The sequence below is a fragment of the Falco rusticolus genome, chromosome 1 (assembly GCF_015220075.1).
Source record: "Falco rusticolus isolate bFalRus1 chromosome 1, bFalRus1.pri, whole genome shotgun sequence".
NCBI lineage: Eukaryota > Metazoa > Chordata > Aves > Falconiformes > Falconidae > Falco > Falco rusticolus.
In genome coordinates, this window is record NC_051187.1 from 25,824,198 (window position 1) to 25,837,236 (window position 13,039).

The following is a 13,039-nucleotide window of genomic DNA, read 5'->3' on the forward strand; positions in this document are numbered from 1 at the left end:
ATGGGATTTCTCACCTCTCCGGAGGGAGGGTGACATTTCATGTTTTCTCCATCTTTTCCCTTTCTAGCAGCCCAGAGCCTTCTACTCGTTTGCGTGCTGGTCTTGGCTGCCCCAGGCAATTCCATGCATATACAAACCCTAAACGTCTTCAAGAAATCTCCCTCCAACAGTTCGGCGAGTGCTCTGAAGAAAACCAGTATGTAGCATCCTATGGGCATCACAGTGCTCTCACCAACTCCTTTCAGTTCCCTGGTCTGGGTCAGCCCTGGCTGTTGAACAGCCCCAGCCCATGCCCTGGGCCAGTGGAGCCGTGGTAAAATGACACTTGGCAGAGGGTGTGCTATGATGCCTCAGATTCAAAGGACACCACCATAGCATATATACAAGCAGGCAGGCTGGGGAGACACAGCACCAAGCCCAGGCTTTGCTCAGCTGGAGGGAGGAGCTCTGCCCATCGGCAGGTTGACCTGAGCTCCAGCGGGAGGTCCTGTAGCAAGCAAGCTGAAGGCATGGGGAGACCATACCTGCCAGCACAGCGGGGATCCAGTGTTGTGTGCTCATGCAGCCCGATCTGGGTGGGGAAGGGTGCTGCACCATCCCCAGCCATGGCCCTGCTCCGGAATGGAGGGTAGTGGGTGTAAGGAGGTGTACCAATGCAGGCTGCCGTGCTGTGGGTGTGTGCATGTATATACACCGTGCAGACTGATCGGGGTGTCTGTGAAGGAGTAATTTTTCTCCTGTTCTCAGTCACAGGTGGGGGGCAATGTCCTCTTCACCTTCCTCCCCAGTGTGACTGTTTTAGTGACACAACCCCTTTTTCAGGAGACCTAAAGGAGCCCACTAGTGTCCATATTCAGTCTCCTGGGCTGATACCAGCATAGTCCAGTGGGTCTGGGGCCTTTCACTGGGGCTGCCTCATTAGTTATCCCATATGGAAGAGGAACAGAGGGATAAGGCCAACCCACTCTCACCTCCAGCCAAGCACATTGACCTCTCTGGACTGGGACAACTGATTATCCCCCAGATTCTCTGGCCAGATGTCCCTCTATACTGCCACAGGGTGAAACATGGCCTTGTCCTGTCACACAGGATTTTGTTAAATTGCCCTCTCTCCTGCTCCAGGTTGGCCCAAGGACTGCAGCGAGATCCCTGCTGGCAGCCCCAGTGGAGTCTACATCATCCAGACTGAAGGGCTTCACCACCTCATGGTGTACTGCGAAATGAACGCAATGGACGGGGGCTGGACGGTCATCCAGAGGAACCGGCAGAGCACGGAGATCACCTGGGCCGAGTCCTGGAGCACCTACAAGTACGGCTTTGGGAACGTGCACAGCGAGTTCTGGCTGGGCACTGAGTACATCTATCAGATCGCCAAGCAGAAGGTCTACCGGGTCAGGTTTGTCATCTGGGATGCCGCAAATGACATGAAGTTTGCAGACTACAACCTCTTCAGCCTGGAAGATGAGTCCCACGGCTACCGGCTGAGGCTGGGAACGTACTCGGGGACAGCAGGGGATGCCATGACCTCAGACAATCCCAGGAATGTGCACAACAACATGAAGTTCTCCACAAAAGATCTGGATCAGGACACTTACAGAGGGAACTGTGCCTCCCGCTCTGGAGGCGGGTGGTGGTACTCGGCATGTTATTCTGTACAGCTGAATGTCAAGGGGGGCATAACGTGGGGCAGCCTGTGCAAACGGAACTGCAAAGCTTCTGCCATCCTCATCAAACCAGCTTTATACCATTAGTACTCTTTCCCCGTCCTGTCTGCACAGGGCACAGGGCCAGACCAGTGCCCTGTTGGGGCCCGACCAGTGCCCTGTTGGGGCCCATGTTGCTGGCTGGGGAGCTGGGGGTGAATGGGATTGTTCCTGTATATCGAGAGCTGTTTTCTTTTCCTTATAAACACTGTGGTTTTCTAGCATGTTCCTTTCTGGGGAGAAAACTGTGCTCAGAAACCTAAAAACCTCCTGACCCAGCAAGGTCTTATTCTCTTTTTGCTTTGCAGGTGCAGATAACTTCAGCAGCAAAATACCACCCATCACTAGCTAACCTGACCTAAGCTGCTAAGAGCCCAGGCAGGCCATGTACACATCATATTCCTCCTGTAGTCTGTGTTCATCCTGCAGAATAAAATTGCTTTCAGAGCCTGCACAGACATGTGCAAATGTCCTTCATTTGTTCGGGATTTTCTTGCAACTGCTGCCAGTTTCTTGCCAGGACCAGACCTGAGGCTCCTGGTGCAGTAAGAAAAGATTTTTGAAGGGAAAATTTTTCATAGGACTAAAATGAGGAATTAAAGACGAAACTTTCACGTAAAGAAGAGAGTTGGGTTTCAAGGTGGGGATCTTTCAAAAAAGGGAATGCAGTACCACATGGCCAAGAGCAAGCACTCAGAGTCGGAGAGAAGCATCAGCTCAGTTCAGCCCTGCCAGCCATGCATGACCTGGAGGTAGCCAGACAGCAGGTCAGACCAGCATCATCCTGCCTTGTCAAACTTGTGAATGCTAGCCCAGGCCTTGGGAGGTAACTGGAGGAGTGCACAGGGAAGAAAGGGACAACAGCACTGTGAGGGCATCAGCACACTGCATGGTTGGTATATCTGGGGCAGGTTAAGAGCTGAGGCAGCCTAACATGTCAGGGATCCCGGAATTTTGAGACCTGGATCAGCTTGGGTCCATATGGGCTTGTTCCATTGTGGTGATATCTCTGTGCACTGGATAGCGCAATAGCGGACGTAGTGTCTGTGATGTGATCTCCCAGTGCAGAGCAGAGGGGAGCTGCACTCTTGCTAATGCAGCCCACAGTGCAGTTCACCTTCAGTACTTGCAAGGGTGCTCTGCTGACTCCTGAGCAAGCTGCTGTTCAGCAGGAACCCCAGGCCCTTTTCTGTCAAGCCTCTCCCCTCCAGCCAGGTGGAGTGCAAATTACTTTTTAAACCAGCAGGCATATCTCAGTCCAGAAACGTTACTCTCAAATCAGCTCAAACTGGGAAGCCTTTCCCAACCAGCAGTACCCTCACACAGTCATCATCCCATGCAACAGGGCTGCAGGCCCACAGATGCCTCCGGGGAAGCCGAGGCTGCCTGTGCAGCCTCTTCAGGAGCATGGCACTGTCATAACTCTGCAGGGTGCCCCTGAGACCTCAAGTCACATATCTTGGCCCGAGAGTCCCAAGTTGTTCAGGATTCACAGCCACAAGACTTCCTCAAGTTCAGCTTTTTTTTCCAAAGACAGAAGAGAGGAACCATGGCTTCTTTCAAGCCCTAAGTTCGAACGTGCCTTCATGGCAAAGGAGATCCATAGCTACATTCCCCTCTGCAGCAGTATCCAACAGGACCAACACATATCTCACACCCTCAGGGAGCCCGCCATCCTCTCCACACTCCAGTATGTGGTGGTTTCTTCCCTTTCCCAGCATAGAGCAAGCACCCAGCCATGGACAGGAGCAAACTACGGGTGAGGGGTTTGCAAGATGCTGGGCTTTGCTGGCCCTGTTTACTAATTGTTGCCTTACAGCCACAGTTCAGTGCACAGTGGCTGGAAAAAGCCATTGGAAGAAGTATTGTGTCCAGAGACCTGAGAACCAAACCACAGACAGAATTAGCCACAGCAGCTGTATTTAGCTGTGTACAACAACCATACCGAAGGGAGGAAAGCTTGTGTTACAGGCTGATGCTGAGAGCAGTCAGCAGCAGTGAGAACCAGTGTCAGGCCTTTCACTATGGAACACTGAAATATTTCAGAAAAAAAAAAAAAGGGCAAAAACCCGGTGCATGGCACACCTGCTCTGCACCAGCTCAGCCTGGGAGCAGAATCAGCAGTACGGCTGACCTGGTCCAGCAGCCACCACACCAGCCCTTGGGGAGGTGAGCTCTCCATGTCCCAGGGAGATCTGGCATCCCTTGGGGAGGTGCATCTCCTTGCCCACGAGAGGACCTGCATAATAGAACTACTTTCCCCCAGGTCCACCACCCCAGAGACTGGACAGAGTGATACACACACACTTATGTGCAGCATCACCACCGCAGGCAGACACAAGGCAGCGAAGTCTGGCTCCAGGGTTTATTGCAGCTGATTTCTCCCAGCGTGGGTAGCAGAGCTGTGGGGTGTACAGGGGAGGGAGCGGGGCCTGAGCAAAGCAGGGATACACCGATCGCACAGGAAAGGGAACTTGCACAGTCTCCCCCTCCCCAGGACAGGAGCAGGTGCACCCACCCCAAACTCGTTTCTGCGTCCCAGCACCAGCCAGCACCACGGTACTGGGTGAAGCTGCCTGTGTGCCCAGGGCTCCGGATGGTTGCCTCTGAGCCCCAGAGCTGCTGTGCTTCAGTGGGTGACAGGGCAGGACAGGACACTGCGGGCAGCACAGGACATGTACCGGGGCTGGCACGGGGCGGTTGGCAGGCACAGGAACGGGGCACTGAGCTGGGGACAGTGGCACTCCCCCAAACTCCTGGGAGGCTGGGAGCTGCGGCACGGTCAGCACACATCTGTGGGTTTGACCAGGATGAGGGAGGATGCACAGTCGCCATTATCACAGAATCCTGGCCAAAGGATGTATTTTTTGGCATTGAGCAGGACATTATGGCACCTGTCATACCACCAGCCCCCATAGCTGCTGGCGCAGTTCCCACTGTACTGGTCCTGGTCCCTGTCGGTCGTGCTGAACTTCATGTTGTCATGTAAGCCCCCCTTCTTGGGGTGATAGAGGGTCAGATAGTCATCCCCATCACCAGAAAACCGGCCCAGCCTCAGCGGGTACCCACTAGCCTCACTCTCCACGCTGAAGATGTCGTACTCGGCGTAATGGGTGACGTTGGCTTTATTCCGCACGATGAAGCGGACCTTGTAGGTGCCCTGCTGCGTCAGCAGGTGCAGGTACTCCGTGCCCAGCCAGTGATCACCCTGCACGTTCCCAAAGCCGTACTTGTAGGTGGTCCAGGATTGCTTCCATGTGATCTCGGTGTCATGAGAGTTTCTCTGGACAACAGTCCAGCCCTTGCCTTCGGTGTCCATGTCGCACCACACCACGACTGGGGGAGACCTTGCTGGCTGGATGACATACACCCCGCTGGGGCTGGTCTTGCGGAGACGGCTGCAGTCTGCGGGGAACCCTGCAGCAGCAGTGGCAAACAGGTTGTTGTGGGAGAGAGAAGGATCATATGAGTCTGTCAGGGCAACAGGGAAATCCTGTAGGGGAGTGAGGACTCAGGACAAAAAGGGCTGGTTTTATCTGTGGTCTGCTCCACAGCAGCTTTTCTACTGGCTCATGCACAGGGCAACCTAATGTCTCTACGACAGTGGCCCTGATAAGAGCCATAGGATCTATTTCTCATTACTTGCTAGTTCATTTGCAGCCTTCTAATGCATCTGGCCAAGAAAAGAGGGGACAAAAATCTTCCAGATGCCAGTGATGCCATCCAGGTATATCTGATCCTCACACAAGGCCTTTGATGCACTAAGCTGCAGCTCTTGCAAGGATCAGAAATGTCCAAAATGCTCCACTGGATGAGTATATGAAATGAAAATATATGCTTTCCCTGGGGGTCATGGCATTGCAAAAGAATGCTAAGTTCTACCTTGATCTCACGGGGATCTCTCCCCAGCTTGTTGCAGTTTATCTGTTAGCAGGACTGATCTGTCATGACTCACTTTCCAAACTAATTTGCTGTCTAGTTTTCTTTTCTTGTTTTGTGTCTGATGAGGGACAATTTGCTGTGGGTAATTCTGATTCATCCCATGGAATTCTGTTTTCTTAAGAAACACAGGTCTTGCAGGGACTGTAACCCTCCTTGCAACAGGAAAAGGAAAGAAAAAACAAAAAACCCAAACTAAAAATGTTGGGAGGATCTACCCTAGAACTGAAGTGTAAAAAGACACAAGCACTGCAGAGCAATCCTGCCAAGTTATGGTGTTTGGGCAGAAACCCTTTGGCTTCAGCATGGAGCCACCAAGGAGGTGAGCATGGCTTGGCATGGTTTGCGTGCGTCAGGAGTTCCTATGCTGTGCATCAGCCTGGGTGCAGCTGGCCTTCCTAGCACTTAGCAGACCTGAGTGTCAGCGCTGAGCTAAGGAGACACTTACCTGCTCTGCACCTTTGTGCCCCCCACCTGCTCAATACTCACCGCTCCGGGAGCTGGCAGTGGGTACTGCTAGGCCAGCACTTGCACAGAGGAGAAGCATTGCCACCACGATGGGTCGGAAGACAAGGTCCCCACGGAGAAAACTTTTCCCAGCCTGGAGCCCTGGGGATGAAAGTGCCCATCACTGACGAGATCCCTGGGCAGCCCCCCAGCCCCTAGGGAGCTCGGACCAGGGAGGTCAGAGCCACGGAGTGCAGGCAGGAGCAGGGGGCTCCCAGGGTGGTAAAAGCTGAGCTTCAGTGGAGGCTCAGCCCCTGCAAGGTGAGAAAGGGCTGTGTCACCCTCCTGATCAGCCCTTTCCCTGTAGCAGACAGCAACCTGCAGATCTGTCCTCAGAACATACAGTGCAAGAGTAGCTAAGAGAGGACAGTGACACAGTTAGATCTGGGGAGAGTTTGCCAGCAGGGAGGGATCACAAGAAACAGTTCTTTTTGGAATAATCATGCTTAAGCCTTTTATATAAGCCCCTTCAGCCCAATGGCAGCTACTGGGAAACCAAAGTCAAAGGCTAGATCCTACTGCACAGATACCACTCCCAAGCTGACCGGAGGAGGTCTCCTGGGCCCACACAGTGACACAAGTCCAAACCCTCCGTGCTGGTCACCAGCGCACCCCTACACCCCATGCTAGCTCTGTTACTGGAGGAGATGCCATCATGCCTGGGGAAGGACCCTTGTGCAACCTTGTGTGCCATATGCGTTGATCAGGAAGGGAAAAGGGCCAAGTTGAAATCCGGGTCTCCACATTAACCAGCCCTGCCAGGAAAGGGGATGCAGAGCACAGGCAGCCTGGGAAGGCATAGGCTGGCACCAAGCATGTGTGTTGTTTGTTGCTTTGGTCAAGCATCCCTTCTGCTACCAAGGTGCCTGGCAGCACGCATCACACAAGCAAGATCAAGGCTGCTGTCCTCCTAATCATCTTATGCCTTTGTATACTCACCCCAGCCAGGTCTTGTTTGAGCCCAGCATCACACATGAATGACATGTGCTGCTGGGAGCATAACTCACCCATCACAACAGCACGGCTGAGCAGAGAGCAGGAATGTAGCGGTGCACCGTCTCATGCTGAGCTTTCCATGGTGACTTTATAGGCACTGCACACACCCACTTGTGTTCACACTCGTTATTTGTAGAGGCACAAGGAGGCACTTGCAGATTGTGGCTCGAGCAGTTTCCAGATCCCATGACAGCACAACTAAACCTCCTGAGGGGAGGGAGGCATGGCCTTCCAGCCACAAAAGCCCCCTCCATGATGAGGGATTTCAATTATCGACTCTCCCAGATACACAAACACTACACATGAATTGCCCACTTGGAGCAAATTCTGGAGAGCCATGATCAAACTGAAGTGGAGAGATGCAGCTTTTTAGGGACATACACACAGAAACTAGCAAAGGAGAGATTAGGTTTCCTATGTGCCCAATCCCAAAGGTGACCTTGGAAAGATGTGGATCGGTCAAGAGACGTACCTGCTTGCTAACTCTCCACTGGTGGGTTTCAGGATCAATGAGTTAAGTCATTGGACTGGAACCAGTGTCCAGCAGCCAGAAGTCACTGTATACAGTGTCCCCTGTCACCCCAGTCTGCATGCTCTGAGTAGACAGAGAGCAATGGTTCCAGGTAACAAACAGGTGCTTGTGGGTCCCTTTGCCACTCTCTTTCCCAATCCCTGCCTTTGGTCAGGTGAGACCCTGTTGATTCTCCCCCCAGCCCCAGAAATGTCAACCAGGGGTTGATCCCTCTACAGGAGCAAAATGCTCTCAGGACAGATTGTTTGGGAGGGCTGTTCTTCATGCCAGAAGGTGCAAACAGCTCGATCACCTTGTCAAGCCAATTTTAAGAGGATAAAGATGTGGCCCTTCTACTTTCTTCTCTGGTGTTGGTTTCAGTAGCCTCCTGACCAGAAGTCTACTTCATGGCACAGCTTTAAACATGGTGTTCACAGCAAGCCAGCGTCAAGCTGAGGGTCCCACCAAACCTTCCATACTATAGGAGCCCACATCAAGCAGTGCAACTTGCAGGTCTGGATGGACAGTGGCATCCAGACCTCTACAAATTAAGGCATCTCTGGATCAGCTTCCATCTGAACCCTTAGATCTCACCCCTGCTTGCTTGGTTAGAGGTTGAGAGCCCTTGTCCACAGTCTCATTTAGTTTAGGAGAATCACAAAAGCAGCACTCCCAAGTCTATGGAGGGAAAAGGGCCCAAGCTGCCCAGGGAAGAAGGACCCCAGGCAGAGGGCCCATGTTCCCTCTGTGGGGGCAGAGGACGTGGGTGACTTAGGAGTTCCCATGAGACTAATGACAGCACTGAGCAACACAACGCCTCGGGGTGTGATGGGGTGCTCGTGCCAGGCCTGGGGGGCAGGCTGCTGCTGGTGAGCCACCCTTGGGATTATTGCTGGCAACAGAGCTGCCAGATGCAGCAGAAACATGGACTTCACAGGACATGGAGAAGTTCTCCCATGCCACTGTGTACAGCAGGCACCATGGGGCTGCTCCAAATAGATGCAAATGCTATTTCCTTCAAAGAACAGTGTGTCAAGAGGAGAGCTTATCTACAGCCCAGCAGAGACCCCAGTTTGTTCCAGTGGATGGTATCTTCAAAGCTATCAAACAAAGGTTTTTTAAATCATGCTGACATGGGACCTCTGTCTTCTGACAGCTGCAAGAGGACCTCTGAGCAGGTACAGGTTGGAAGTGGAGCTGAGGAAAACCAGTGGCTGCACTCCAGAGAAGCAGAGCAGGGGCACCATGCAGAACTCAAGGGAGGAGAATGAAGGCATGAGCAAGCTCTCTGGTGGCAGCAAAGGCTGGCTGCTCTCCGTGGGCAGGCCAGTCAGAAGCCAAGGGTGTACGCTGTGGAGGCAATGCCCTTGCTGGCAGGACTCTGTCCTGCCACGTCCCAGCAGAGCTGAATGGTGGCAACAGCTCCAGGCAAGGCAAGCAGTCAGCTGGGTCCCAGACACTGGACAAAAGGACGCAGTGCAAAAGGCAGGGCTGGAGATAAGCTGCAATGCGGATTTCAGTGGTCCATCCAGGAGATAAGCTACCCACAGTGTAGGCCAGAGAGGGAACTGGAGGCTGGAACTCACACTGTGTGGCTCAGGTCAGGGCTGAATGCCCAGGGCCAAGCTGAACCAGACCTCATAGGCCCAGATGAAGGTCCCAGGTGGGACTGGTCACCAGCCATTGACGCCTACTGGTGCCCTCAGCACCGTGACAGTAGCAGTTAACACTGAAAGAACAAATCACACCAGACTGGCTGGCTGTACAGGGCTCTCATGCTCCATGGGCTCTGAGGCTTTTGCTAGAGCTCTGTGGGCTTCCAAAGTGGCTTCTCAAGGCATGTTCTGCTGTGGCCAGCTCTGTATCCTGCACAAGGCCTGGCACCATTGCTGTACTCCTGCAGAAAAAATACAGAGGCATAAGGGCCAGGAGGACCTCCAAGTGTCCCTGCTCTAACCTCGAAGACAAAGCATTGACAGCTTAGACTGCATTGCTTATGGTCACATCTGGGTCAGCTGTGAATATGTCAAGGAAGGGATGTCCCACAACTTCTCTCTTTTTTTTTTTTTTTTTTAGTCTTTGAACACCCTCAGGCTGAAATGTTTTTTAATCTAATTCTAATTTCCCTCCCTTCCCTTACGTTCAATGACTCTCATCCTATCCCTGTGCACTTCCAAGAAGAGTCACGGAATCACAGGGTGATAGAACAATTTAGGTTGGGAGGGACCTCTGAAGGCCATCTAATCCAATCCCTGCTCAAAGCAGATTTAAAAAAGATCAGGTCCTTGTCCAGTCAAATTTTGAATACCTCTAAGGAGAGCAATCCCACAGCCTCTCTGTGGGCACCTGTTCCAGTATTTGACCAACTTAATGTTAAAAAAAAAAAGTCCCTGTTTCTAACTGGAATTTCCATGTTCCAGATTAGATCCATTGCTTCTCATCCCACCACCATGCACCTCCTTGAACAGTCTGGGTCCATGTCCTCTGTATCTTCCCAGGCAGTTGTAGTCAGCAACAAGACCTCCCCAGTGCCTGTTCTTCTCCAGGTGGAGCAAGCCCAGTTCTCAGATTCTCCTGAAACATCCTGAGCACCAGGCCCCAGACCAGTCTGGTGGCCTTCACTGGACTTGCTCCAGTCTGTCAATATATCTCTTGTAATGAGGGGTCTGAAACAAGACACAGTGCTATGAAGAGCCTGACTCCATTTGCTCTCTACCCTCCCACCAGGTAGCTGTAGGCGGCAACCAGATCCCATTTCAGCCTTCCCTTCTCCAGGCTGGACAGGTCCATCTTTCTTAGGCTGTCAATATGTCGTGTGCTCCTGCCTTTGTTGTCTTGGTGCTCTTAGTTGGACTCCTAGAGCTTCAGCTGCTGTTGTGCATGGAGGAGTGCCACACAGGACACAACGCTCCAGCTGTCATCTCACACATGGAAGTGAATAATCCCTTCCCTCACCCTCCTGGCCACATTTTTCCAGATGCAGCCCAGGCTGCAGCAATAAAAAAATCCATGCCACAGCTGTGGCTTTTTGAATAACAAACACATACTGAGCAGAAGCTGGGCCCCAGGACATAACTGGGGTTTCAGAGAAATCCCCTCTATGGCCTTCCACCTGCCTGCTTTGTACATCCTAACCCAAATATTGGCCACAGCCTCCTGGAAAAGCTGGCCAGGAACTGGAAGCTGTTGGTGAAGCTCTGCTGCCTGCCTTTGCTTGCATCTGCTGTTGAGCAGAAGCAGCAGCACAGCAGGGCATGCACTAGAGCCTCCATGTTCGGACGGCCGTATCACCAGCAAACAGCCTGTGACAACAGCCCAGTCTGCTCCCCCACAGGCTCTGGCTGCCTTGTACCATCCAGCATGAGGTGGGCATGGGGTACAGGAGTCCTCATGCCTCAGAATAGTGCAGGTATCAATACCCAGGGAGAGGATGGTCTGGCATTTTCTGTAAGAAATCCATGGTGTAAGCACTCCTAGTAGCAGAGAGGGGCTTGAAGTGAGACCATTTTACGTCAGTGTCACATCACGATTCCTAAACCTCCCTTGTGACTGCTGCAAGGGCTGCAGCGCCAGGGGAGACCACAGTGCATGTTGCGCAAAGGGCAGCGTGTTGGTGGCAGGCCAGGCACGTCAGGAGGCACCTGGAGTGGCACTTTCTGAAGTTCAGTGCACATATGCCAGGAACACTAGAGTATCTCTTCCCTGAAGGGTCTAATGGGGTCCCCAGTAGTAGCTGGGCTTGATGCCTGCTCTGGAGAGAGTGATTTATGCCTGATGTTTGATTTCCATCCAGGAGGGGGAATGCCATCTGGATATTTACTTACGAGTTGAAATGTGCAGAGGTACCCAGAGGATGCTGTTCCCTGGGGAAACCCTGCCAAGACAGGGTGGCAGCCAGGCACTGTAAATCACGGTTGTTTCAAGCCATTCACTTAATGGCACCAAGTTATTTGCTTTGCCCCTTAAGAAAGTTCTTCACCTTTGGGAGACACAGACTTCATTGTCTGAGGACATACCACTTAATGACGAAAAGCAAATAAGCTGTAAACCACTAGACCTGTTGCCAACCAAAGGACAAGTGCTGTGGTTAGGGGTCTTGTGCCTCCACCCCCTCACCTGCTGAGCCCTATAACTTTCAGGCTGGACACCCCTCCAGCCAGGCCAAAACCACTCGGCTTTCCGTGCCACAGGTCCCTGCAGAGACAACATGGGTGAGTGTGGGATGGGATGGGATGGGATGGGATGGGATGGGATGGGATGGGATGGGATGGGATGGGATGGGAGGAGATGGCACCACTTCAGGTAGCTGTGGGTCACGGGGCATCCTGGCACTTCGTCTTCTGCAGGGCTCCCTGTCTGCACAGCCCAGGCATGCCCGTGCGAAGTCCATTACATTGTTGGGGCTCACTGTGCCCTAGGCTGGGACCTGGAGCAGGAACCTGCATGTTCTGCTATTTTCAGGCTGTGTCAGTGTAGCCCTGGGGTGCCAGATATCCCATTTTACAAGCCACATAGTTACAAAACATTCTTTGTAATTTTCAGTTCTTCAGGAAAAGTATTAAATACTCTAGAATAGAAAAGGAGTTTCTTAGATATTCTTTCTTAAGGAGTGATATTCAACAGGTATCAGTATCTGAGGGTTAGACACCCAAAAGCATACTGCTGTATCCAGAAGGACACCCAGGAGAGGCTGATCCCACCCCAGCATCTCCTTCCAACCCAGACTTTTCATGACAATTTCATGGGGGAATGGACCAGCAGCGGAGGGAGCATTGCTTCTCTGGTGGCCTAAAGAAGACATGTTTTTAAACATGCCTCTAAACACAAGTGTACCAAGACACTAAATGTTATGTAGGAATTGAGATGCAAGTCAGTTGGATTGAAGGGTGTTTAAAAGACCTTTGGTGTAAAACTGTAACCAGCACAAATGACTGAGATTGCTCTGAGCATTCCCAGAAAGGGGTGCTTGTCTCTAGAGCGGCTGCAACTGCACACAGCAGTCCCATGCTGGCATCATTGATCATTTTCCTTCTCAGTCAGGTATGTGGGTACCAAACCCAGGTATCCCAGGGCAGAGCAATAGGTTTGGCTCTGCTCGTTTTCAAATGATGGAGGGACCACATTGGTAATCTGCCAGGGTGAGCTGCATCTATCCTATCACGAACAGATTTCCCCGTGGGCAGGTGTCTCCACAGTGCCCCACTCTCTAGGAATCATGATAAACTTTCTATTCTTTTATTTAGATTTAATATTGCAAAAATGTGCAGTTTTCCCTAGCTGCTCTGAACAAGGACAAACCAGAGCAGCTGGCTACATATGGAAATTTTGGAGTAACCATATAACCATGTAAAAGACATCATTTGCACCAGGCAGGCTGTAATTG

General features: G+C 52.1%; 2 protein-coding genes across 2 annotated transcripts; one reads left to right on the forward strand and one right to left on the reverse strand.

Annotated features, from left to right (window-relative positions):
* LOC119154093 (fibrinogen-like protein 1-like protein) lies at nucleotides 1–1,751 on the forward strand. Its single transcript, XM_037401283.1, is given in 2 exon segments — nucleotides 1–196; nucleotides 1,123–1,751. Coding segments are annotated over 2 exon segments (825 nt in total).
* Nucleotides 1,752–4,395: 2,644 nt separating this feature from the next.
* Nucleotides 4,396–6,278, reverse strand: LOC119142410 (fibrinogen-like protein 1-like protein). Its single transcript, XM_037375319.1, has 2 exons — nucleotides 6,132–6,278; nucleotides 4,396–5,120 (listed from the first exon to the last, which is right to left on the reverse strand). The coding sequence occupies exons 1-2, from the start codon at nucleotides 6,187–6,189 to the stop codon at nucleotides 4,486–4,488; spliced, it is 693 nt and encodes a 230-aa protein (XP_037231216.1). The 5' UTR covers nucleotides 6,190–6,278; the 3' UTR covers nucleotides 4,396–4,485.
* Between the last annotated feature and the right edge of the window lie 6,761 nt (nucleotides 6,279–13,039).

Excerpts from the sequence above, each read along its gene's own strand:
- LOC119142410 (XM_037375319.1), bottom strand. The coding sequence starts at position 6,189 with ATGCTTCTCCTCTGTGCAAGTGCTGGCCTAGCAGTACCCACTGCCAGC. Across the intron at positions 5,121-6,131 it reads CACTGCCAGCTCCCGGAGCG|GGTTCCCCGCAGACTGCAGC; the intron begins GTGAGTATTGAG and ends CTGCTGCTGCAG.